General features: G+C 52.6%; 1 protein-coding gene across 1 annotated transcript in view; it reads left to right on the forward strand.

The window, feature by feature from the left end:
* The first annotated feature begins 647 nt into the window (after positions 1 to 647).
* Myo15a (myosin XVA) overlaps positions 648 to 25353 on the forward strand; it is a 52879-nt gene continuing 28173 nt past the window's right edge. Inside the window, exons 1-29 of the mRNA XM_027427292.2 lie at positions 648 to 4208; positions 5918 to 6000; positions 6568 to 6631; positions 7119 to 7228; positions 7535 to 7609; positions 7815 to 7905; positions 11019 to 11024; positions 11258 to 11361; positions 11477 to 11540; positions 12330 to 12443; positions 12883 to 13044; positions 15378 to 15491; positions 15998 to 16056; positions 16144 to 16267; positions 17149 to 17244; positions 17573 to 17704; positions 18341 to 18466; positions 19010 to 19087; positions 19789 to 19937; positions 20054 to 20099; positions 20229 to 20353; positions 21107 to 21224; positions 21445 to 21620; positions 22021 to 22105; positions 22639 to 22692; positions 22789 to 22870; positions 22946 to 23076; positions 23518 to 23613; positions 24440 to 24675. Coding sequence (XP_027283093.1) covers positions 648 to 4208; positions 5918 to 6000; positions 6568 to 6631; positions 7119 to 7228; positions 7535 to 7609; positions 7815 to 7905; positions 11019 to 11024; positions 11258 to 11361; positions 11477 to 11540; positions 12330 to 12443; positions 12883 to 13044; positions 15378 to 15491; positions 15998 to 16056; positions 16144 to 16267; positions 17149 to 17244; positions 17573 to 17704; positions 18341 to 18466; positions 19010 to 19087; positions 19789 to 19937; positions 20054 to 20099; positions 20229 to 20353; positions 21107 to 21224; positions 21445 to 21620; positions 22021 to 22105; positions 22639 to 22692; positions 22789 to 22870; positions 22946 to 23076; positions 23518 to 23613; positions 24440 to 24675 — 6461 coding nt within the window. The remainder of the gene's footprint in view (positions 4209 to 5917; positions 6001 to 6567; positions 6632 to 7118; positions 7229 to 7534; positions 7610 to 7814; positions 7906 to 11018; positions 11025 to 11257; positions 11362 to 11476; positions 11541 to 12329; positions 12444 to 12882; positions 13045 to 15377; positions 15492 to 15997; positions 16057 to 16143; positions 16268 to 17148; positions 17245 to 17572; positions 17705 to 18340; positions 18467 to 19009; positions 19088 to 19788; positions 19938 to 20053; positions 20100 to 20228; positions 20354 to 21106; positions 21225 to 21444; positions 21621 to 22020; positions 22106 to 22638; positions 22693 to 22788; positions 22871 to 22945; positions 23077 to 23517; positions 23614 to 24439; positions 24676 to 25353) is intronic.

Below are 25353 nucleotides of genomic sequence, written 5' to 3' on the forward strand. Positions count from 1 at the left end.
CCCCTCCCCATGACCTGCCGAGATGCTCACCCTGCCCTGCTTTTTGAGGCAGCAGCCGGGCTCTCCATGATGCATTATTCAGCTCCCCAGAGTCAGCCAGCTCCTGTTACACTGGCCACAGCCTTGGACACCTGCTTCTCACTTCCAGTTCCCCTCCAAGGTGATGTGGTGGGTTGTGGCCATCCTGCCCTGGCCTCAGGAGACCTGTCTCTACTTTGGGACCATGCAGGGGGTCTAGGGCAGATGATGTCCCCCTCTGGAGATTAATGTCCCTCTCTGTTAAGCAACCATTCTCCTTGGAGCTTAGCCAGCTGGGACACAGGAGGGCTTGGCCAGAGTCAGCAAGTTGTTGCCATGGTGACTCTAAAGCCAGGCTGCTGCCCCAGCACAGGCCTCCCAGTCTACCCCCACTAGAAAACAACACCCAAGCACTTTCCACCACCTCTCAAAAGTGAAACCCAAGGCTAGTCTAGAGGATGAATTATGGATCCTCCCTCTCCATGCCACCCAGAGAGTCCCAGCTGCTCAGACACCAAAGAGACTTAGGTCCAGTCACAAGCAAGAAGACCTAGCTGGTCTCCAAGCAGTGCCTACAAGTTCCTGAACCTGTGACACCTACCCCAGGCCCATCGGGCACAGAGGCCACCATGGCGAAAGAGGAAGATGAGGAGAAGAAAGCTAAGAAAGGAAAGAAGGGCAAGAAGGCCCCGGAGCCGGAGAAACCCAAAAGGAGTCTGAAGGGTACATCTCGGCTGTTCATGGGCTTCCGAGACCGCACGCCCAAGATCTCCAAGAAGGGTCAGTTCCGGAGTGCATCGGCCTTCTTCTGGGGCCTCCACACTGGTCCGCAGAAGACCAAACGCAAGAAGAAGGCCCGTACTGTACTCAAGTCCACATCCAAGCTCATGACACAGATGCGTGTGGGCAAAAAGAAGCGGGCAATGAAGGGAAAGAAGCCCTCGTTCATGGTGATCCGCTTCCCGGGACGGCGCGGCTATGGCCGCCTGAAGCCTCGTGCCCAGTCACTTAGCAAGGCGTCCACAGCTATTAACTGGCTGACCAAGAAATTCCTCCTCAAGAAGGCCGAGGAGTCAGGCAGTGAGCAGGCCACACTGGACGCCTGGCTCCAGCGCTCAAGCTCCCGCGTGGGCTCGCGTAAGCTGCCCTTCCCTTCGGGCGCTGAGATCCTGCGGCATGGAGGCCGGCTCCGCAGGTTCCCCCGCAGCCACAGCATCTACTCATCCGGGGAGCCCGTGGGCTTCCTGCCCTTTGAGGACGAGGCCCCATTCCGGCATGCAGGCTCCCGCAAGTCCTTGTATGGGCTCGAGGGCTTCCAGGACCTGGGTGAATATTATGACTATCACCGTGAGGGCGATGACTACTACGACCAGCAATCACTATACCATTACGAGGAGCAGGAGCCCTACTTGTCTGGGTTCGGTGCGTACAGCCCAGCATGGCCACCTTATGACGACTATGGGTACCCATCCGGAGACCCATACAGCTACTACCATCCTGACTACTATGGCGACACCCTCTACCCTGGCTATGGATATGGCTACGGCTACGATGATTTTGCGCCCCCATATGCGCCCCCATCAGGGTATTCATCTCCTTACAGCTACCGTGACAGCTTTGAGGATGAGGCCTACCCATACAGCTACTACCTGGATCCCTATGCACCTCACCACATGCCATATCCACCCTATGACTTCCCGTATGACACTCCTTATGACATACCCTACTTTGATCCCTATGGGGTTCCCTATGCTGAAGGCATCTATGGTGGTGGGCCTGAGGCCATCTACCCCCCTGGGGTGCCCTATGTATATCCGGAAGAGCCAGCTTTTATGTACCCCTGGGTGCCACCACCCATATTGTCGCCCCACAACCCATATGCCCACCCTATGGATGACATTGCAGAACTGGAGGAGCCGGAAGAAGTGGGTGGGGAACGGCAGAGCACCTCCTTCCGCCTTCCCAGTGCGGCCTTCTTTGAGCAGCAAGGCATGGACAAGCCAGCCAGATCCAAGCTGTCCCTCATCCGAAAGTTCCGCCTTTTCCCACGGCCTCAGGTGAAGCTGTTTGGGAAGGAGAAGCTAGAGGTGCCCCTGCCGCCCTCTCTAGACATCCCTTTGCCTTTAGGGGACGCAGAGGAGGAGGAAGAAGAGGAGGAGATGCCTCCAGTGCCCACGATGCCCTACACCCACCCTTACTGGGGCTTCCTCACACCACGCCAGCGAAACCTGCAGCGAGCCCTGTCAGCCTTTGGTGCCCGCCAAGGCCTAGGCTTTGGCCCCGAGTTTGTCCACCCAACACCACGCCCAGCCACCTCACTGGCACGGTTCCTCAAAAAGACACTGTCAGAAAAGAAGCCTATCCCACGGCTCAGGGGCAGCCAGAAGGCCCGAGCCGGGCGGCCCACAGTCAGAGAGGCAGCCTACAAACGTTTTGGCTACAAGCTGGCCGGCATGGACCCTGATCGGCCCAACACACCTATTGTGCTGAGACGCAGTCAGCCACAGGCTCGAAACAACAACAACTCCCATGGCCCACCCTCACCCAGGCCCACACCGCGGACCCCCACCCACTGGAGTGCACTCATCTCTCCTCCAGTGCCTGGGCCATCTCCTAGCCCTGGCCCACCGCCAGCTCCACCCTTCTCTCCAGCCCTTTCCAGGCCTCCAAGGCTAGCTTCCCCCTACAGCTCACCCTATGGCTCCCTCCGACAGCGCCCACCTCCCTGGGCTGCCCCAGCTCATGTGCCCTTTACACCCCAGGCAAATTGGTGGGGCTTTGCTGAGCCCCCTCCTCTTAGCCCAGAGGTTGCTCCTGACCTTCTGGCCTTTCCTGTGCCCCGGCCATCTTTCCGAGCATCCCGCAGTCGCAGTCGAGGGGCAGGTTTTGGCTTCCCCAGGTCTTCCCTGATAGGCTCGAGGAGAAGGCCCAATCTGCCCTCACCCCAGCCCTCTCTGAGGAGCCTGCCAGGCCAGGGCTACGGCTCACCTTTAGGGCCCTTGTCTCCTCAGTTATCCCTCCGAAGGGGTCCCTTCCAGCCACCCTTCCCACCCCCTCCACGAAGGCCTCAGTCACTTCGGGAGACCTTCTCCATGCATCGAGCCTCTGGGCGCCTACGCCCACCCTGCTCACCAGTGCTAGGTTCTCCGCGACCACCCTCACCACCACCACTCCTGAACCATGGCCCCCGGCACCGGTCCCTCAACCTGCCCTCACGCCTTCCACGGACCTGGCGGCGACTCAGCGAGCCACCTACCCGAGCTGTGAAGCCATGGATACATAGGCCCTACCGCCCACCACCCAGTGCTGGGCCCTGGGCTACAGGGTCTTTGGAGCACCAAGAGAATCAGCGTGAACCAGAGGACTCAGAGACGCCCTGGACAGTGCCCCCGTTGGCCCCCAGCTGGGATGTGGACATACCTTCTACACAGCGCCCTCCTTCTCCATGGCCAGAAGGTGTAGGCAGCCTTAGAGGCTTCTCCAGGATCTCTCCTGTGCCTGAAGACCCCTTGCATGAACACATGAGTCCTGCACATGAGAATCAAGCCTCCAATTTAACTGGTATCTTCCTGGGTCAACACCATGACCCAGGACCTGGGCAACTCACCGAGTCAGCCAGTCCAAGCTTGGAGAATCCTGAAAAAGCAGTCACCTCAGAGGACTCTCAGCCACCAGCTGAGCCTGAGACCCTGAACCCAACACTTCCCAACAAAAATCTTAGCTTGGAGAGGAAGGATTTACAACTCAGCCTCTCATATCCACTGGTCACACATAAGCAGGCAAGGGCTACATGGCCACTATGGCGACGCTGGAAGACATTGTCCAGAACCTCAGCTCCCTTGGGCCCCACCAGAGCCCCAGTGTTCTTGCTCAAGGCAGGTGAGAAGCCCCAGGCTGAGCCTGGGCGGTTCGCGGTGGTCATGCCTCAAGTGCGAGGGGTGAGTTCCTTCCAGCAAAAAAGGCCTGCTCCTCTGCAGCATCCAGAGCATCCAGACCAAGATCCAGAGAATATCCCACCCAAAGCCAATAGTCTACGCTGGTCCCGCCTCTGGCCACCAACAGATGCTCACTCTCCCTGGCCACGTATACGAACCCACTCCTCTCAATCCCACCTCCTGGGCCATAGAGGTGACTGCCTGTCCCACAGGGGCCCCTGGAAAAAGACTGGCTCCCAAACATGGAAGAGCGAGGTATGGAGGTACAAGTCAGAGGGTGGGGTTGGGAGTTCTGGCTTAAGAATCAGAATGAGAAGTGGCCCAACGGGTCATGTGCAGCCCTGAAAAGTGGCTGTTTACATGGCCCTCTCTCCCTTCTGAAGGTGAGGACCTGCACCTTGCAGGGAATCTGGGGGTTAGACAAAGGACTTCCCAGCATAGCCAGGCCCTGTAGAAAAGGACTATATGAGAGTAGAGGTACAGGATCCTACTTTCTGACTGTCTCATTACAGAGTAGGGAAACTGAGTCCCAGAAGCCAGGAGTCTGTTGGGTATAGCCAGGCAGCCTGTCTCAGGGAGTCCCAGGCTATGACTGGCTGCCACATACATGGTGGAAGGTGATCTGGATGCTGGGTGGCCCTTGGAGGAGGTAGGTGATCATGCTAGCCTCCCTGGGGACACCCAGAATGGGTGGGGCAAGCAGTAATAGGCGGTACTTCTTCACCTCGGCACACCGTGCCCACAGAACAGGCAGCAAGCTGACCTAGCAATGGCAAACGGGGCAGCCTGGCTGCTAGGGGGACCCTGGCCCCGACGACGGGTGCCCCGTGCTGTGTGGGCTGCAGCATTGCGGGAACGGGGCACAGGGTGCCCAGGGGTGAGGGGCAAGGATGCCTGGGCCCTCCTCACTCTGGAATACGTGAGTGGCTGAATTATTCAGGGTCTGTGACCACTGGCAAGCACGTGACCAGATGGGTGGGCTGGAGGCCAGGGCGGGAGGGTTGATACTTGCTGCATCCTATTTAACAGCAGAGCGCGGGCAAGCAGCACGCAGGCCCTCTTGTATCCTCTTTCCTTGCCTAAGGAGGGTGCAGCTGGGATGGGAAAGGCCAAAACTGCATATGTGTATGCTTGCAGTGACTCAGAGCCTTGCAGGTCCATGTGCCTGGATGTGTGTTAGTAAATACCAGGGGCAAGCAAGAAGAGCAGGTGTGTGCCAAGTCTGAGCATCCATAGAGATGAGAGCTCTCAGCCTACCCTTTGACTGTGCACATACATGTGTACATATAAATGGGCACTGTGGAGAGCCTTCAGCCCCAAGCTGACATCAGAACTCCCACTTTCAAGATCCTCAAGGTGGGAGGTACAACCAAGTGGATGTTGAGAGTACCTATATGTGCGCCCCCAGTCAAGCACTTGGGCCTGCACATAGCCACAGATATGCATGGGAGCTGTGAGAACGGCAGTGTCACTCCAGTAGGTCCATATGCAGTATTTATACACTTACCCTGGGCAGGAGATGGTTCCATGCTGGGGCAACCTCCATCTTTGTCTTTCCAGAGGCCTCGTGTGCCATGACACAGATGTCCATCAAGCTGTCACACAAGCCAACACATGGGATCTGTGGGTAGCAGATTAGGGACACTGAGAGGACAGGGGTAAGGAGGGGACAGACACTTGTGTTTGTGGTTATGACTGTATCTGTGTGTGCTCACTCCCTGAGCAGGACACTCGTGGCACATAGGCACGCTCCCCCCGAAATACTTTACACATAGACCCACGTCCCTATGTGTAAGGGTTGTAAACAGTCTTCCTGGACCATTGAACTCTAAGACAAAGAGGCTGGAAGACCCCCCAGGTTCTAACCTTGACGTTCCTCTCGGACCATGAGAGCAGGGGCCAGGTGCCTGGTATGTCCAAGCCAGGGTCCACCCAGGCCTCCAGCTTGTCCCCTTCTCTCATAGATGCACTCCATACGCAACCTGCCGTCTGTGCGGTCCCGTGAGCAGCACAGGGAAGATGGTGTGGAGGACATGACACAACTGGAGTAAGTGGATGGGGTGAGGGAGAAGTCCTAGTGGGATCCCTCAACAGGCTATCTACCCCTACGAACACTTCCAGAGCCTCTGTTTTTTCCATTTGCAAGTAGTGTCAGGAAGTGTCGCAAAACCCAAATGTAAGTCAAAGCTCTATGAGTTAGACGATCCTTTGTTCAGATCCTAGCCATATCATTAACCAGCTAGGCAGTCATGGACCTATCATCTCCCCACTCTGTGCCTCAGTTTCTCTTCCACAAGAGAGGTATGGGAAGCTGCTGTGAAAATGCTGGCACATGTTGTGAATCCCTGAAACTCTCCAACCATAATAATTCAGCCTCAGGTCTCCTACCTCAGTGTCCACCAGGGTCCCACAAAGTGTGTATGATGTTTGACAGCCTATTGAACAGATGAAGAAACTGAGGCATAGCAAGATGAACTATCTTGCCCAAGTCTCATAGCTGGTCAGTGGCAGAAAGGGGCTTAATCTCAGACACACCTGACCAAGACACCATGCCAAGTAGGGTGGAGCCTGTGCCAGGACTGGGGACCCTCACAGTATCTCCACATCCTTCCAGAGACCTCCAAGAGACTACTGTGCTATCCAACCTAAAGACCAGATTTGAACGAAACCTCATCTATGTAAGTCTGGGGCTTGCCAGCCCAAGGACATGCTTGGATTCTAGACTACAGGTGGCCAGAGGGTGGAAGTAAACCTGTGACCCCAGAGCTGCAGGACACAGGGCCTGAGGCCTGGAGCCACTTCTGAAAGGCATGAATATCTGTAAGGGCTTTGATGACTTTGGGGCACATGTGATCCCTGCTTCTCTGTTCTAGACAGTGGAGGTTGACCTTGGCACGGGCAGATATGCCTGCAGCCTGGATAAATGAGGTAGGCAGAAGATTACATGCCATCTTGTCCTGATTAAGGCCACAGAGCCTTAATTCACTTCACATTCACAACTTCAGCCCATGCAGAGCTTAGGACTCCATTAGAGCACAGGACCTCTTGGGCTGTAGAGGACTAGATGACAGAATGGGGCCAGGCAGTCAGACATTTGTCCCATCGGAAAGAGGAGCCACAGATGGCCTTGGCAACCATGGCGCTAAGGTCCCCATCTATCAGCAGACCTATATCGGCAGCATTCTGGTGTCGGTGAACCCATACCAAATGTTTTCAATCTACGGGCCAGAGCAGGTGCAACAGTACAGCGGGCGTGCCCTAGGAGAGAATCCCCCGTGAGTATCTGTGGGATGTGGAGGAGTTGCCCTGGGATGTTCTAGGTCCATCTCTGAGCTTGGGGAGCCCCTGGATGCCTTTCAGCCATGCATAGGGGGTGAGTGGGAGTAGGCAACCTCAGTGCAGTCTCTCCCCAGGCATGGCAGTCTCCTCTAGAAGCCACCACAGCTCTGACTGAGGGTGAGAGGTGGGCCGTGCTGGCTGCTTGGCTAAACAGAGAAACCCCTCCCACAAACCCCTGGCAGTCTTGGGACAGTGGGAACTGACTGTCAGAGACAGTGATGCCTAGTACCCTGTCTTACCAGGCACCTCTTTGCAATTGCTAATCTCGCCCTCGCCAAAATGCTTGATGCCAAACAAAACCAGTGTGTCATCATCAGGTGAGCCAAGCTGTGCTCAGGTGTGGGACAGATCGGGGCACCTTGGGTAGTGGGTTTGCATCCAGACATCTACATGGTAAGATGTGAGCCTACTATGAGCCCTGGGAAGAGCACTGGGTACCTCTGGGCCACCGTATGGCTCATGGATTGGAGTGGACATGGAAAGGCAGAGGAAAGCTGATGCTCTGGTGCTGTGTTTGGCCAGTGGGGAGAGTGGTTCTGGAAAGACTGAGGCCACGAAGCTGATTCTGCGCTGCCTGGCTGCTATGAACCAGAGACGGGACGTCATGCAGCAGGTAAGAACTACTATCAAGCCATCGTGTGGTTGCCCTGTCTGCTTAGGATCCCCAAAAGACCAGGCTCTTGAATTTGCACTTAGATGAAGGGAGATTGAATTCCAGATGGGCCAGTAGGGGTGGCTCAATGCAGGGCTTCTCTGTCTTCCATCTTCCCCTGGGAAGTGCCTGGGGACAGGCAGGGAAGCCATCCTTAGTTTCTAATGTCTCCAGCCTGCCTGTATCTCTGGCTATGGCCCAAGACCACCACAGTCTCATACCCAGATGCTGAACAGGTTTAAGTATGACCACAGCCTGAGGCAGAGGCAGCAGCAGACTTCAGCTTGCTGAGCAGACATGAGAATGCTAAACCCCCGCAACCCGACACTACTCTTGGAAACTGATCCATTCCCTCAGTAAAGTTTACTGAGGCCTTACTATGCTCTGGGCTCAGCAAGGAACAGAACACATTAAAACAACGTTTACAACTGTGTGGGGGTTACATTCTAGGGCAGGAGGTAGAGAGGAAGAAAATATAAGTAACTATTAAGTAAATTATGTATACCAGAAAGTGTAGAATTAGTATATGTGGAGGAGAAAAAAAAAGAGGGCCGAGGAAAGATAGCTAGTGAGCGTCATTTTAAGAACGATGTAGCAATGAGGCTCTGAGCAGGTCTGAGGAGAGTGAGAAGGCCAAGGGAAGATCTTGTGCAAAGGTACAAGCAGGTCTAGGGTGCCCCAGGACAGCAGATGGCAATGTGGAGTCTGCATCAGAGAGGCCAGGGACTCAGGTGCCAGTGGCTGTGGCACCGGGTGTACAAGGATGCATTCAGGGCAAAGCCAGCCAGGCACTTGACTGAAGGATCCAGTCACAGTGTGAAGAGGACTAAACTAAGAGTGACCACAGGCAGCTGTTGAGAAGAGATGCCTACCAAGTGTCTACTCAGGAATGACAGGAATCCAGGGCTCAGGGAAGATATGGCTCCAGAACCAGGGGCTCTCAAAATTCCTGACTGGCAACAGTTATAATGCTGCAACTGGTGGCCATTTTGGCCAGACATCTTGTCCTCTCTGCTCCAGGCAGTTTTCAGTTTCTTCTACATGTCTGGGAGAGTCCATGAGGTAAGCATGGAGAGAAGTGGGTGCCATGAGTTCCTCCTTAGGCCAGGTGTCTTCCAAATGCCCTCACAGAGCCTCATGGCCTCCCTTGGAAGCGGTGTCTGCGATCACATGCAGATTGAGAACCTGATGCCTGGGAAGAGAAATGACTTGCCCAGTGACCTCAAATGAGGTATAGGGCAGGAATTTACATTCCATGCAAGAGGTGTGCAGAAGACAAGTGAGGATATGTGACAAACTGGGTTTGAGAGTTTCTGGGCCAGGCACACAGCATGAGGACACAGGACAGGTCAGATTTAGGGTCAGTTGAAGGCATGGATGAATCTAGGATCTTAACCCAATGGGAATGCCTTGACCCACCCCCATACACTCTGGTCACAAAATGATAGTGTGGTACCTCCCTCATTTCAGAAAAGTCCATCTCGATGAATAGCTTGATGAATCCTCACTAGAACCAATCACACAGCAGGGGCCCTTCTCCTGCCAATGTTTATACATCCTAACCCATGAGGACTCCCCACCCCAGTTTTCTGGATTCATGTCCTGTCCTGTGCTGGGCACCAGAAGCAGAGAAGGGGCCACACACCCCCTGGCACCTCCCAGGCACTCCCAGACTAAGGGATGGTATAGAACATTGTCCTACTGAACTTGATTACTGAGCAGTTGCAGGCAACACCACCCTCTGCTGCTCTTTATCAGGAGCTCGGTAGGCACCAGACTGAATGTGGATGCTAACAGAGGAGGCTACAGGTGTCATGTTTGTGGGAGCTGGGGCCCCTTCTCCCCAAAACTTCTTCCTGAAGAAGTGACTTAACCAGAGACAATGCCCTATGCATACTAAGTGTATGTTCACCAGGCACTGCTTGGAGCCCATTCTTCTGGACTTGGAGACCCTGGGCATCCCAGTTTCAGAGTCTGCAAGACAGTAGTGATGTTAGCACCTATGTATAGGATGCAAACATGAACAAAAATTAGGGCATGGTGGTACAGATTTACTGTCTCAGGTACTAAGGTGGCTGAGATAGCTGGGTCATGAACCCAAGGCCTGTCTGGGCTATATAGTGAGATCTTGTCTTGAAATGAAAAACAAACAAAATGTGGATATGTCTCAGTGGTAGAGCATTTCCCTAGCATGTATGAGGTCTTGAGTTCCATACCTAGAACTGAAAAAATAAAAATAAAAAGGCAGAATAATTGTCAAGGCGAAATGTCTAGCACACAGTATGTACTTATAGGTGGGTGGCATAGTTAGCTATGATCACCCTTGGTGGCTCTGCTCATGAGATGCTAAACTCCTTATTTTTAATCCATTTAGAGAATTTTTGAGGGTCTGCTATGCATCCATTAGCCCTGCACAGAGAATGGGACCCAAGTATGCAAGGAGACAGATAGCACCTGCTTCCACAGGGCTGACTTTCTATAGGGACACAGATAATATCCAGGAAAACACACTTGCTGAGGCACTGAGTACCCTGAGGAAGAGAAGCCTGGGGAGGCTCCCTGAAAGAGGAAAGAGAAGCATGAAGGTGCTTCCAGGCACAAGAGCCAGCAGGTGCAGATGCCCCGAGACAGGGGTGGGTCTAGATGTGGGGGGCCTAGTGAAGTGGGAGGGACAGATTGAAGGAGGGGCACAGGAAGCAATAAGACAAGCACTAAACTTGGAGGTCAGAGCAGGACTGTGATAAGGGAGGTGCCACAGGGGTCGGCTGGGTTCCAAAGAACACCTTGGTGGCTGTGCTAAGCCTAATGGGAGAGGTAAGAGCAAGGAAATGTCAGAGAGGAACCTGGAAGAGAGATGGCAAGAGTCAGGTGTGGGGCAGAGACTTGTTGCTAGCACACTGGCTGCATGCCACCCCCTGAGGCTCACAGGATTCACAACAGGGACCTAAAAGGGTCCACTAGTGTCTCCACAGACCAAGGCTCCTGGCCTCCTGGAGGGAGAGGTGGCTGACCTTGTTAGTGAACCATTTTTGTTGTCTCTCGTTTCCGCTCTGGTTCCGCCAACACCCCTGAAGATAAAGGTACGCAGGCTGTGTATGACCATGGGCAGCAGGGCCAGGGAGCGGGAACACAGGGCTAACGTGAGGGTGGGGCTTCCAGGGACAGAGAAGGGACTCTGGGGGTTCTATAAGGAATCGGCTTCAGGTCACCCCTCCAAGGAAGGGTTCCCTGGGAAGGCCTCTATTTGGGTATGTTTGAGTCATGCCCTGACCCCAGTACCCATCTCTCCCATAACCTTTCCTTCCTGGTCCAGATCCTGGAGGCAACACCTCTCCTGGAGGCCTTTGGTAATGCCAAAACCGTCAGGAATGACAACTCTAGCCGATTTGGGAAGTTTGTGGAAATCTTTCTAGAAGGGTGAGTAGGGCCATGGTAACAGCCCAGAGGCCTAGCAGAGTCCTTCATAGCCCACAGCAGCACCTGAGGCTAAGTGAGCCACCTCAGTCCCCAACAGCTGACTGTGCTTCCCCAGGGGTGTGATCTCTGGTGCCATAACCTCTCAGTACCTGCTGGAGAAGTCAAGGATCGTGTTCCAGGTAGGCAGGCCACAGGCCTGGGTGGTACCAACTCTCAGAGCCCAGCTTGGGGCTGGGAGTAGTGGATTATGAGCAAATATGTGTATGCACGTGGAGGTGTGTGTGTTTGTGTGTGTGTGTGTGTGTGTGTGTATGTGTGTGTGTGTGTGTGATCTAAGCCTGTGATCTGTCACCTCCCTTCTTCTACCACAACAGCCTAGTTGGTTCATACCTACCGAGGAGATCAACACACTGTTCCCACCCCAGGAACACCAGGGTATATGCGTGGCCCTGCCCTTTGCCATCTCCACGTCATGCTGCCAGCTCTCTTGCTCAAGGAAGCCGCTTTATTTTATGCAGTCCCTTGTCCCCAATCACAACTCCACCCTTCAGTGCTTCACTTCTCGTCTGTGAAACATTACCTTTTAAGTAGCTAAATGTCTCCAGATAGCACATGGGTTCTTTGAGTTCTGTCCCCATGGTGTCCCATGGGGCACCAGGCTCAAGAAGACCTCAGCCAAATGGGCAAGTGAACCATCTGAAGGCCTGCGTGTGCACATCTGGGCCATAGAGATACATGTCTCCAGGTGTGCAGGGGTAGTTTACATAAGAGAAAATGGGTGAGCTTGTTCCTATGTCTCCAAACAAAGTAAGGCCAGCACCCACTACACCAAGATGCTCTCAGACCTCACCCCAGAAATGCCAACCAACCTTCAGGTCTCTGTGTATGGACATGTTTATATGTGCACAGCTGAGCCTGACTGAGTGACTGAGTGACTCTTTTATGCACCCACCTTGCCTCCCCTGCAGGCCAAAAACGAGAGAAATTATCATATTTTCTATGAGCTGCTGGCCGGCCTCCCAGCCCAACTGCGACAGGCCTTCAGCTTGCAGGAGGCTGAGACCTACTACTACCTGAACCAGGTGAGCATGTACAAGGGCCTACCCTGCTCTGTGGCTCCAAAGCCCCCAAAGCCCCACAGTTCTGGCAGTGAGGACAGGAACATGGGGCCTCAGTAGAGAGAGGAGCCCACCTGATCTTTCATCTCTTCAGAGCCTAGAACAGAACTAGCCAAGGTGATGGTACTACATGCCCCCTCTGGAACTCAGTTTCCTCTTCTGGGAAATGGGGACAACACAGCACCACTATATAGAGGTGTGGGTGAAGAATGCATGGCTTGGTACTGGCCTATATAGCCCATCCTCTATTAATGCTGGCTGTGATCAGGGAGCAAGTTCCTGCTCCTCCTCACACGCTCTGTGGAGCTGTTCCGGGCCCCCTCAGAACCTCCTGGAAAGCAGGACCCAATGGGCCTTCAGCTTGAGGACTGGACACTGACCCCATCCTCTTCCCCTGAACCAGGGTGGGAACTGCGAGATTGCTGGTAAGAGTGATGCAGATGATTTCCGCCGCCTGCTGGCTGCTATGGAGGTGCTCGGCTTTACCAGTGAGGACCAGGACAGTATCTTCCGCATCCTGGCCTCCATCTTACACCTGGGCAATGTCTATTTTGAGAAGCATGAGGTAAGAGGTGCTCAATCTGCAAGGCCACACCCAGGCCTGCAAGCTTCCTCTCTGGTTATACAATGCACGTGTCTTCTCCTCTTTAGGCATGTTCTTTTCTCGTGATATGTGAGAATTTTTTATATTGTTAGAAAAGCCAGACAATTATTTTTAGATAACTAAAAACATATCCTTCATGTTTTGATTTTGTTTATTGTAAGTTTGTTATTTTTCTTTGAGAGTATTACCATGTAGATATTTTAAAATTACTTTTAGGCATTTTATCAATATTTTCTCATACATTGTGGGGTTTTTTTTTGGGTCATTTTGAGAAAAGACCTTCTCTCTAGTGCTTATGTAGTATGCAGGAAGTCCTGAATTTGATCCTTGCCCTCCCAGAAAATCAAGTGGGTGCTACACAGCGGTAGTGGAGGAAGGAAGACCAGAAGTTCAAGTTCATCCTCAGCTATGCATTGAATTTGAGGGTTCAAAAGACTTTGTCTCAAAAAAAATAAAAAATAAAAAAAAAGATGGCTCCTTGGGTAAAAGCATTTTGGGGCTCACATGGTGAAAGAAGAGAACGAACCCTTTCAAGTTGTCCTCTGACCTCCATGTACACCAGGGCATGTACACCCACATAAAAACACAACAAATAAATAAATGTTTAAAATTTTTTCAGTTTTGTTTTTAGAGGTAGGGATTCTCTGTGTAGCCCTGGCTGTCCCGGAATTCATTTTGTAGATCAAGCTGGCCTCAAATTCAGAGATCTGCCTGCCTCTACCTCCTGAGTGCTGGGATTAAAGGCATGTGCCACACTACACAGGGCTAATTTTTTTTTAATTGTGCTTGAGAGATAGTTCAAATAGCTAAAAACATTTGCTGCTCTTGTAAAGGACTCCAGTTTAGTTCCCAGCACCCATGCTGGGCAATTCATACCAACTTATAACTTCAGGTTGATATGATACCCTTATTCTGGTCTCTATTGGTATCTGCACCTACATGTGCGTGCGTGCGTGCGCGTGTGCACACACACACACACACACACACACACACACACACACACACACACAAATTAAAAATAAAATAAGTCTTAAAATAACAACCCATTGCTGCTGGGCATTGGTGGTGCACACCTTTAATTCCAGCACTTGGGAGGCAGAGGCAGGTGGATCTCTGTGAATTTGAGGCCAGCTTGGTCTACAGTGCAAGTCAGGACAGGCTCCAAAGCAATACAGAGAAACCCTGTCTTGAAAAACCAAAATAATGATAGTAATAATAATAACCCACTGTAGTAAAGCATGAAATGGGAATCTGGTGTACTTAATTTCCAGATGGTTATGCAATTGTCCTTATCCTAATTTGAAAACCAGGTATTTATTGTGTATACAATTGCCAGATTGCCAGATATATTTATACCTGATTCTAGACTAACATTTTGTTGTTAGGTTTGGATTTTTGTTTTCTTTTTATTTTATTTTGTTTTATTTGAAACAAGGTCTTGCTATGTAGTTCTCCTGTCTCAGCCTACCCAAGTTCTGATACTGTAGACTCTATAGCTTGCTGGTGCCAAGAAGTCTGTCTGTCTGTCTGTCTGTGTGCCATGTGTGTAGAAATGCTTGAGGAGACCAGGAGAAAGTATTGTATCTCCCAGAGGCAGGTACAGATGGTTGGGAGCTGTTTGATGTGGTGCTGGCAGCCAAACTCAGGCCCTCTGGAAGAGCAGCAAGTTCTTCTGACTGCTGAGTATCTCTGTCTCTGTCTTGTGTGTGTGTGTGTGTGTGTATGTGTGTGCATACCCGTGTGATGCAGCCTAGGGATCAACACTTGAGTATCTTCTATTGCTCCCCACCTTATATTTTTAGACAGGCTCTCTCACTGAACCTGTAGCTTGCCATTTCCAGTGGACTGGTCATTGAGCTCCTGGAATTGATCTGTCTCTTCAGTGCTGGGGTTACAGATAAGCAGCACTATGCCTGGCTTTTACTGAGTGCTGGGATCTGAACTCAGGTCCTCACACGTGCACAGCAAGTGTTTTATCCACTGAGCCACCTCCCCAATTCCATATCTACTAATGTGCACCATCTATCTACACACATAGTATTTGTAGCCCATCTATTTTGCTTTGCATATTTATTTTGGTGTTGACGATGGAACCTAGGACCCCCCATGTGCTAGGCAAATACTCTACTCCCGAGTCACACCCCCCACCAGGCTGAATTAATGTCTGTAGTCTGTCCTACCTCAGAGAGCTTCCTCCACTTCTTTTCCAGGCTTTCTCTGGCATTGTAGCTTGTTTCTATTTTTATAAGCCCAACCAGTTTAGCTCAGGCTTACTGCCCTGGTGTTTTCCATAGACTGATGCCCAGGAGGTGGCCTCTGTGGTAAGCGCCCGGGAAATCCAGGCTGTGGCAGAACTGCTTCAGGTCTCCCCTGAGGGCCTGCAGAAGGCCATCACCTTCAAAGTGACTGTGAGTCTGAGGGCTCTGCATCCTGACAAGGGCCTATTCCTCTGGGGTCACAGCTCCCTTCCCTCCCCACCTCACCCCCTCCTCTCAGTCAAATCTGGAGAGGGCGCCTCACTTCAGGCCTCCACATGGGCTTTTCCCAGCCTTGATTATCTTATTCTTCCACTCCTACCAGTGTGGCTTGAGTTGGGGGTGGACACCAGCACACATGACATGCTCACCTCCAAGAAGCCTTCTCTGATGCTGGCTGGGTCAGAGCTTCTTCCTTCCTCTTCCCAGACTGGTGTCTTCTTATGCTGGTCTTCCCTATTATACCAGCAGCCCCCTCTCCTGCTTGAATAGCCAGGTGAAGAGAACACATTCTGGCCTGCTTTGGCCAGCAGTGAACATGAGACCAGTTATCCCATATCTCTAGTGTACCTTTCTGATGCTCCTAAACCCCCAGCCCTCCAGGGGCTTTCTGAGGCATTGGCCAGCCAGCTGTCACTCAAAGGTCATGTTCTTCCCAGGAGACAATTCGAGAGAAGATCTTCACTCCCCTAACTGTAGAGAGTGCCGTAGATGCCAGGTGAGACTGTACCCTGCTTGCCCTAGTCCCAGACCCCCACTATCCCTGAGCCCACTCACCACCAGCCCAACATGGCCTCTGCTCTAGGGATGCCATCGCCAAGGTCTTGTATGCACTGCTGTTTGGCTGGCTCATCACCAGGGTCAACGCTCTAGTGTCTCCAAAGCATGATACATTGTCCATCGCCATCCTGGACATCTATGGCTTTGAGGTAGGACTGAGTAGGACCAGACTGGGCCTTACCCTTAGGAAGCTACTCAATGATGCTGATTGGGGACAGTGTGTAATAGACTTATGTGACCACAGTTCTGACATGTAGCTAGCACTGGGGAGCCCTTAAGCCCTTACTTCAGCTGGGCAGGGGTCAGAGTTAACTTTCTGGAAGAAGAAAACATCCCTAGGTGCAGGAACTCTATCTGTAGAAGTCAGAGGCATGGGGATACCTTGTTTGGGGAGCCAATGTCATTGTGGGGGAGACTGCTGTACTTAGTGAGGATAATGGGGAAAGGCTGAGTAAAACTTCCATAGTAAAACCACAACAGACACTCACAAGGCACAAGTGTGTGCCAGGCACCGTTGTTTATAAAGCCACTCCATCCAAAAGCTATGTAAGGAAGGTATTGCCAAGATCCCCATTTTACAGGCTGGGGAGATGGCTCAGAGGTTAAGAGCACTGGCTGCTCTCCTAGAGGTCCAGAGTTCAATTCCCAGCAACCACATGGTGGCTCACAACCACTTATAATGAAATCTGGTGCCCTCTTCTGGCATTCGGTCAGATCACCGTATACATAATAAGTAAATATTAAAAAAAAAAAAAAATCCCCATTTTACAGCTAGAAAGTGGCAGAGCCAGGACTGGAACCCAGGCAGAAGGCACAGTGGCCTGAGCTTTTGGCTCTTCTTTGGACCCCATCTGGTGGGCAGAGGGCCCTACAGGGTCTGTGGTCAGGGTTCAACTTTTTGAAACAACAGCCATGAAATGCAGGGAGTAGCCTGGGCTTGGGTTTAGAGAAGGTACACGGGGCCTGTGATGGGCACAGATGGGTTGCTGACCAGGGAGGAACCAGACCTTGCCTCCCATCTGCCTGCCAGGACCTGAGCTTCAACAGCTTTGAACAACTATGCATCAACTATGCCAACGAGAACCTTCAGTACCTGTTCAACAAGATTGTCTTCCAGGAGGAACAGGTGTGCAGCCTCCACACTCCAGCTTGTCCGTCCTCGCTGCTCAAGGGCCTCCCTGAACACAAAATGTGTCAGGAAACATGGAGAGAAAGGCGTGACAAGCAGGAGCAGCACGTATGAGGCCGGTGCTTTGGAGGGAAAAGTCCTGGGTTGTTAAGCCTAGAGAGGAGTTCTCTCAGGATCTTTCTCAGTCCCTTCTGACCCAGGAAGAGGGAAAGGGAGGCCATGAGGGTCCATGTTGTCATGGTAGGATACTAGCTCCATGTTACAGAAGGCAGGATGCAGAGATAAGTCCTCCTGGGTGGAGGTGCTGAACCCACACTGTTCGCAGGAAGAGTACATTCGAGAGCAGATGGACTGGCGAGAGATCGCCTTTGCTGACAACCAGCCCTGCATCAACCTCATCTCCCTCAAGCCCTACGGCATCCTGCGTATCCTGGATGACCAGTGCTGCTTTCCACAGGTAAACCTCAGCTGCTTCTGTGGCCAGAGTCCCAGTCTGGCCGACTCCCTGCCTGAGGCCACCCCTCTGCACTCAAGCCTGGGCAGGAAATGTGGTGTTGTGGCATCATCTACGGCAGTGGGTTCCCAACCTCTCCAATACTGCAACCCTTTAACGCAGGTCCTCATGTCTTGGTGACCCACAACAGTAAAATTATTTTCATTGCTACTTCATAACTGTAATTTTGCTAGTTATGAAATGTAATGTAAATATCCGTATTCTCCAATGGTCTTAGGAGACCCCTGTGAAAGTTCGACCCCCAAAAGGTCAAGACCCACAGGTTGAGAACCACTGGTCTTTAGTCACCTGGAGTGACTCAGGTTGGAAGTTCCAGGTGAGGTGACCTGGGTTTGGACCACATACTCTGACTTAAGCACAGGGTATGTATGATGCTGGTGAGAGCATATAGGCAGGTGGAAATCGGCTAATTCAGTCACAGCTGTGGGCCTCACTCCCGGGACTCAGCTTCCCATGACTGTGAGCCATTCTTCTCCAGCACCCTCTGGGGAGCAGAGCAATCAGGGCTGAAGAATTTGGCACTGGGCCAGGAACAGGTGCCCAGTGTGGCCCCTCCCCCCTCACCTCCCTCCCCTGCAGGCCACAGACCACACATTCCTGCAGAAGTGCCACTACCACCATGGCGCCAACCCACTCTACTCTAAGCCCAAGATGCCACTGCCAGAGTTTACCATCAAGCACTATGCAGGCAAGGTCACCTATCAGGTGAGAGTGGAGACAGCCAGCATGACCTCAGGTACTGTGTCCTGCCGGCTGGAGACAGAACCGCAGTGTGGGCCTCACCATGATTCTAGTTCTGGTGCTGCAGCCCCTCGGCTGTGTGACCTTGGGAAACTGCTTGAGTTCTCTGAGCCAGTTTCCTCATCTGAAAAATGGGGCTAATAATGCCAATTTTCTGAGGTAGAGGTGGAGACTTGGGGTAGATTTGACAGAGTGCCTGGGTCCCTGTTACTGGTAATGGTGTCATGTGGTCGTTATTATCCAAGTCACACGCTTCTGTCTCCATTAGGACCTTATTTTCCTCATCTGCAGAATGGGTAGGAGGAAGTGAAGCCCAGTCTGGGTGGTACCTGCCCCCAAAGAGTGAGCAGGGTAGAGCAGACAAGGAGAGGTCAGGACAGAGGAGGGCCCATTCCCTCTTAGGCTAGAAGGCAGATGGGAAGTCTGATAGAAGATGAAGGAATGCAGAGGACTGGGACCGAGCCTTTGAGTGGGACCAGCCACAGACTCACCAGTCCCCTTTTACAGGTGCACAAGTTCCTTGACAAAAACCATGACCAAGTGCGCCAGGATGTGCTGGATTTGTTTGTGCGCAGCCGAACGAGGGTAAGCCAGCCGGGCCTCGCACCTGCCCCACACCAGTGCCCCTGCCCACATTCCCAGCAGCACCTGCTGCTCCTTACCTGATCCAGCCTCCACTAGCTACCCTCCTCCCAACCCCACCATCCTCACTCACCCCAGTCCAGGAAAGGGGAAGTCACTGGTCTTGCTCCTTAACTCACCCTTGCCTCAGCCACCTGCCATGGGCCCCACCTCAGTCCCTCCTGAGACCCTTCTGACCTGGTTCAGTGTTAACCAGCTTACCACTGAGACTAAGTTCTGGATTCTTCATTTGTGTTTGAAGCCTGACTCTCTGGGGAGTGCATAGGGGATAAATTTGGGTTCTTTGGAAGGCCAGCCCCACTGCTCTTCAGTAGATGGACCTGTGACAAAAGGACTGGTTGCATCCCCTCCCCTGTGGGCTCTCCTTTTCCTTTTCTGTCAAACCAGCCAAAGTTCTTGAGCAGGGCCATGTTCACCGTGCTGTGCATTCCCCAGAAAGGAAGAGAAAAGCAGCCATGGGAGATATTGAGCCTATATGCAAGCTAGGATGGCAGGAGACATCTGGAGTCAAGTTGTTTTTCAGAACCTTTGTCCAGGGACTTGACTCCGATTGTTCTGACCCTGTTTCAACCCCCCAACCCTCACCCCGCCACTTGTCTGTTTGCCCTGTCTGTCATTGGCTTCCAATACTTTGGCCCCTCCAGGTGGTGGCACACCTCTTCTCCAGCTATGCTGCACAGACTGCCCCTCCACGCCTGGGCAAGAGCAGCTCCATTACACGACTCTACAAGGCTCACACTGTGGCAGCCAAGTTCCAGCAGTCACTCCTGGATCTGGTGGAAAAAATGGAGAGGTGGGTTGGGTGGGAGGGCAGAGCACCCAGCCACACCTTTATCCCAAGGCCTCGAGTGGATGAGCACTTCCTCCCTTTGTCTGAGATCTCAGGCCACCTCTCCCGCCTCTGCCCAGGTGCAACCCCTTGTTCGTGCGTTGCCTGAAACCCAACCATAAGAAGGTGAGGCCCCTGGGAAGTGTGACACTGGGGAAGTGGCTTGGCCTCTCTGGACCCCTGCCTGCCCATTGCAGGACTACTCACCCCTGCCTTTATACCTGAGTGGATGATGCAGATGTCCTCTCCGTCTAGGAACCTGGTCTCTTTGAGCCAGATGTGATGATGGCACAGTTACGCTATTCAGGGGTTCTGGAGACTGTGCGGATCCGCAAGGAAGGCTTTCCAGTGCGACTACCCTTCCAGGTGTTTATCGACAGGTAAACTGGGTAGTTCCTAGCTACACAGATTTCTCTCCTAGGATCAGTCATGCACTGTTGTTGTTCAGGCTGTATACTATACAAGACATGTTAGATTTGACATGGAAAATGTATTTGTTGTGGTGTGGTTTTCTTTTCTTTTTCTTTCTTTTTGGTTTTTCGAGATAGGGTTTCTCTGTGTAGCTTTGTAGACCAGCATGGCCTCGAACTCACAGAGATATGGCTGCCTCTACCTCCTGAGTGCTGGGATTAAAAACCCAGCTGGTTTTCTTCCTTCTTTCCTTCCTTCCATACTTCCTTCCTTCCTTCCTTCCTTTTTCCTTCTTTCCTTCCTCCCTTTATTTTTTCTTTCTTTCTTTTTTGTTTTATTAAGTATATTCACTTACTGGGTGGTGGCTCAATTGTGTCAATGTGGGTGTGGGTTACAGGACAGCTTTTAGGAGTCAGTACTCTATTTCCATCATGTGGAAGAGATGAGTTTGCCAGAGACTAACTCAAGCTGTCAGGCTTGGTGACAGGAACCTTTGTTTTCCAAGTTGAACCCATCTAGGTTGATTTTAATAGCTATTAGGACAAGCTCCAGCAGGTGTCAGTAAAGGGTTTGTTCTGCTGAAACAGTGTATTAGTTTTGATACCTTGAACTAGTTTTGAGGACAGTCCTGTGAGCAAGCCACCTATTGGACCACACCCCTGCCTAGCCCAGACATGGGGATGGAGTAACATCGGACCCTCAGACTGAGTTTGGTCCCCCAGGTACCGCTGCCTGGTGGCCCTCAAGCTCAATGTGCCAGCGGATGGGGACATGTGCGTGTCGCTGCTGAGCCGGCTATGCACAGTCACTTCAGACATGTACCGTGTTGGGGTTAGCAAGGTGAGCTCTGGAGACACCCACATTCAGTGACACCCCAGAGCCATCCTGATGTGTAAGATTGGAATGTTTATCCACCTCAGCTCTGCTCGGGTGGCTCCCCAATGTCTGGTACCCTAGCTCTTGCTGCTCTAAACTCCCAGCCAAGCTCCGGGAGGCAGCCCTGTCTTCTGCTTTTGTGGGCTCTTCAATAGGAGTATCTATTGCTACCTCCCACCACCAGCTCTTCCTCAAGGAGCACCTGCACCAGCTGCTGGAGAGTATGAGGGAGCGAGTCCAGAACCGAGCTGCCCTCACTCTGCAGCGCTACCTGCGAGGCTTCTTCATCCAGCGGCACTTTCGTTCCCTGAGGCGGAAGATCATCCTATTGCAGAGCAGGGCCCGTGGCTTCCTGGCCAGGTGAGGCCCACAGAAGGGGAAGTCTCTGGGGTCCTCCAGTCTCAGAGGAGCCCAAGCTTAAACATGAGTTCCCTGTCTCTGGAGGCATGTAAGCTAAAGAGGCTTCCCCTGGAAGGATGATCTGATTCTCCAAGTCACTGCTGACTGTAGATCCGACTGAGATGCTCTGTCAGATCTCATATCAGGGCTCTGAGACTATCACATGATGGGCTAGTACGTGACCACTGTGAGGATCAATCCAGGCCCTACCACTAGATTTTCTTTGTGGATTTGGCTATGTCTCTGTCCCACATTGAACTCATTTTCCTTTGAGACAAAGGATCCCTGAGTGGAAGTATGGGCAGTGGCAGAGGCATCTCTGACCCTATGTCACCCCATGGCCTCATGTTTGACTCCTCAGACAACGCTACCAGCAGATGAGGCAGAGTCTGGTGAAGTTCCGCTCCCTGGTGCATACCTATGTGAACCGCCGCCGATACCTCAAGGTACAGGTCTGCCTGGGTTGGAGCAGGGGTGTGTGGGGCACTTAGCCCAAGAGGAGCCCATCCCCAGTACAAGTCCCTGCCATGCCCTCCTCCTGAGGTGGTTGCTGTGGTCCTCTGAGGCCTGTTTCCTGGCATGTCCTTTGGGGCATGGAAAGGGTAGAAGGAATGCTGTATGGAGAGATGTAGCCAGCACTGGGGTCATCATGACTGGCACTGGGCAACTTGAATCTCCTTAGTGTGATTTGGTACTTAGCTCCCTGCCAGTCTTGTTCTCTGTCACATAAACCAACTGCCAGTAATAAATGTCATTCCATTCCCAAAGCTCGAAAGGCATGCAAGGTCTTCAGTGAAACAAGGTTTCCTGGAGTCTTGCCAATGTATCCCCTCCCATCTCTGGCTATGCCTTTGCCTCCCTTTGCCTGAGGTCCCGTCATCCCCTCCAGGCCACAGGCCCTTCCCTACTGCTCGCGCCTGCCCAGGCTACCTGGCCATGGTTTTTGCCACCTGTGCCCTGACCATTTGCTCTCCTGCAGCTGAGGGCAGAGCGGAGGCGCCGGGCACAGGAGGCATGGCTGCGTGAGCAGGAGGTGGGTGCAGAGTCCAAGCCACAGCAGGGGGACAGGGAGGGAAACCAGCAGGTGAAGTGTGGCGACTGCCCCCTCACCCCTTGCCCATCCCTCCAGGAACTCAGCAAGCGTGAAGTGGTGCCAGTGACACACCTGGAGGTGCCAGCTGAGGTGGCTGGGCTCCTACAAGCAGCAGCAGGTGTGTCACCTCTAACAGCAGCGGGGAAGTGTTGGGGGAAAGGGTGCAATCACTACATGCTTCCACTGTCTACAGGCCTCAAGCTGTCCAATATGCCCCAAGTAGCCATCGTCCGGACTCCTAGGCTCCAGGCTGAGCCCTGTGTCACACTTCCCCTTGACATCAACAACTACCCCATGGCCAAGTTTGTCCGATGCCACTTCAAGGTAAGAGCTTGTACAAGCAGCCTGACCCCTGGGCACTGAAATTCAGAGCTGACACAGCCTCCCTGAAAGCTTTTGTGGTATGCACAAGAGCTCATTGGGAGCCCTAGGGCCCTAACAGAAGTGAGGCCCTCTTGGACTCCAGCTGTATAGCTCACCAACCAGCCTAGGATAATCAGAAATAAGCGGAAACTGACTAGGAATTGGCACAGCCAATTTTTGTGTCCTGCCCTCCAAGAAAGGCCCGGCAGCGTTGCTCTGCCTCCCCCAGTTGCTCTCTGTGGGCCATAGTCTGCCTTCACCAGAACTCAGCTTCTTCATCTAGGCACTTGAGTGGGAGCCAGCCCCATGGTCTCCTGCGCTCTTGCCCAACACAAGATGGGATAGACATGGATATGTCTGTTGTCCCCAATGTCACCTCACATGCCCTCCTTGTGTCCTCAGGAACCCTCCTTTGGGATGCTGACAGTGCCCTTGAAGATGCCTCTCACACGACTACCTGTGGAGCACCATTCGGAAGCCATAAGTGTCTTTAAGCTAGTATGGCATCTGTCCCAGTCCATAACCCTACCACATGCCAAGCCACAAGTACCCTTGCCCCCAGGGTTACAAGAGGAGGTTACAAGCTTCCTCTTGATTCCCTGGACATCCTCCTTGGCCTTCAAGTCCCACACCTCTTCTTGAAGCTATATGTCAGTGTAAAGACCCGGGCCTCCTTCTGAGAGTCTTTTCCCCCAGCCACCCCCCTGGCACTGCTGCTTCAGAGTCTCTCTCTGGTACCTCCTGATGACTGCCCAGGTAGAGGAGGCCAGTCCCTGCTCTGACCCAGGACCATTAACATGTACAGAGGGTGTTCAGAGGCTGGGAACACAAACAAGGCCCCAGGTCCAGTCTCAGGAGGCAGGCAAGCCACAGGAGGCAGCCTGGAGGAGGAGGCTTTGGAGATGAGGAGAGTTAGGGGAAGAAGGAACTCATTGCGAACGGGATAGGAGAGATGGGAAGAAAAGGGAGAGTGGCCAGTGAGGCTTAGATTGAAGGCCCCCAGGTCCCATTTCACCAAAGAGCTGGGGAGCCCTGGAAGGTGTTTCCTGGGAGTGATGTGGTCATGTCTGAATGCTAGAGAACCCTCTAGACCAAGTGGAGCTGGCTGGAGGCCAGAGGTACCAAATAATGCTGACAATGAATGGGAGCCGCAGGGGGGTTGTGGTCAGGAGAGGAAGTCAGTGTGTACTTTAGATCCTAAATTTCCTGCTAACTGATTGACATTGAATAGTAGGGTGATATTGAAATATGAGGGACTTTTTATGGGCAAGAGAACATGACAAAAATGTGGGCAGTAGCCCACAAGAGTCTGTCTGTGCCCTAGATCCTGCGTTTCATGGGAGACCCCCACCTGCATGGCATCCAGGAAATGATCTTGGGGAACTACATTGTGCACCAGGGGTTGGTGGAACCAGATCTGAGGGATGAGATCCTAACCCAGCTGGCCAACCAGGTGTGGCGCAATCACAATGCCTACAATGCCAAGCGTGGCTGGTTGCTGCTAGCTGCCTGCCTAAGTGGCTTCGCACCTTCCTCACACCTTGACAAGTTCCTCCTCAAGTGAGTGCAACCCAGGGGGCAACAGGTGACTGGAGGTAGGAGTTTGGAGGTCAGGCCAATGGGTGCCTCTTTGTTGCCAGAAGACCAATATGGATGGCAGTCGGAGCTGCAATCACTTTACTGAGCCCAGAGCCACAAGAAAGGCAGGGCTCTACTGCAGAGGGGAGGAACCAGGTCAGAATGGATGAAGATTGACAGAACCCAGGGTGGGGCAAAACAGGGGTGTGGAGAACTGAGAAAAGAGTTCTTAGCTCTTAGGTCTCTTAGATTGTGGGGTGGACAGGGGTTAGGAGGCCAGCCAGACTCAGACAATCGAGATGCAAATCCCAAGCTCAACTCTGTGATTTGGGACAAATTACTTAATTTCTCCAGGCCTTGGTTTTGTCCCCTATAAAATGGGGATGATGATAGCAACTACTCTGTAGTACATGCTATGTACGCAGAACAGAGATGGGCATATGGCAAGTGCCACTTGGGCATGACCATGTTGACAATGTATCCCTGATGCCGGTGAGGTGCAGGGCCTGTGAGAGATAGTGCACAAGCTTACCACACGACCTAGAGCCAGTACCTCTCTTTTCTCTGCTGTAAGTGGGGGATGGTAGCAGGATCCACCCAGCAGGATAGCAATGGCACCAGATCCTGAGGAACCTCTCCAGGACAGCATGCAGAAGACGG

This window comes from Cricetulus griseus, chromosome 7 (genome assembly GCF_003668045.3).
Source record: "Cricetulus griseus strain 17A/GY chromosome 7, alternate assembly CriGri-PICRH-1.0, whole genome shotgun sequence".
In the NCBI taxonomy this organism is placed as follows: Eukaryota; Metazoa; Chordata; class Mammalia; order Rodentia; family Cricetidae; genus Cricetulus; species Cricetulus griseus.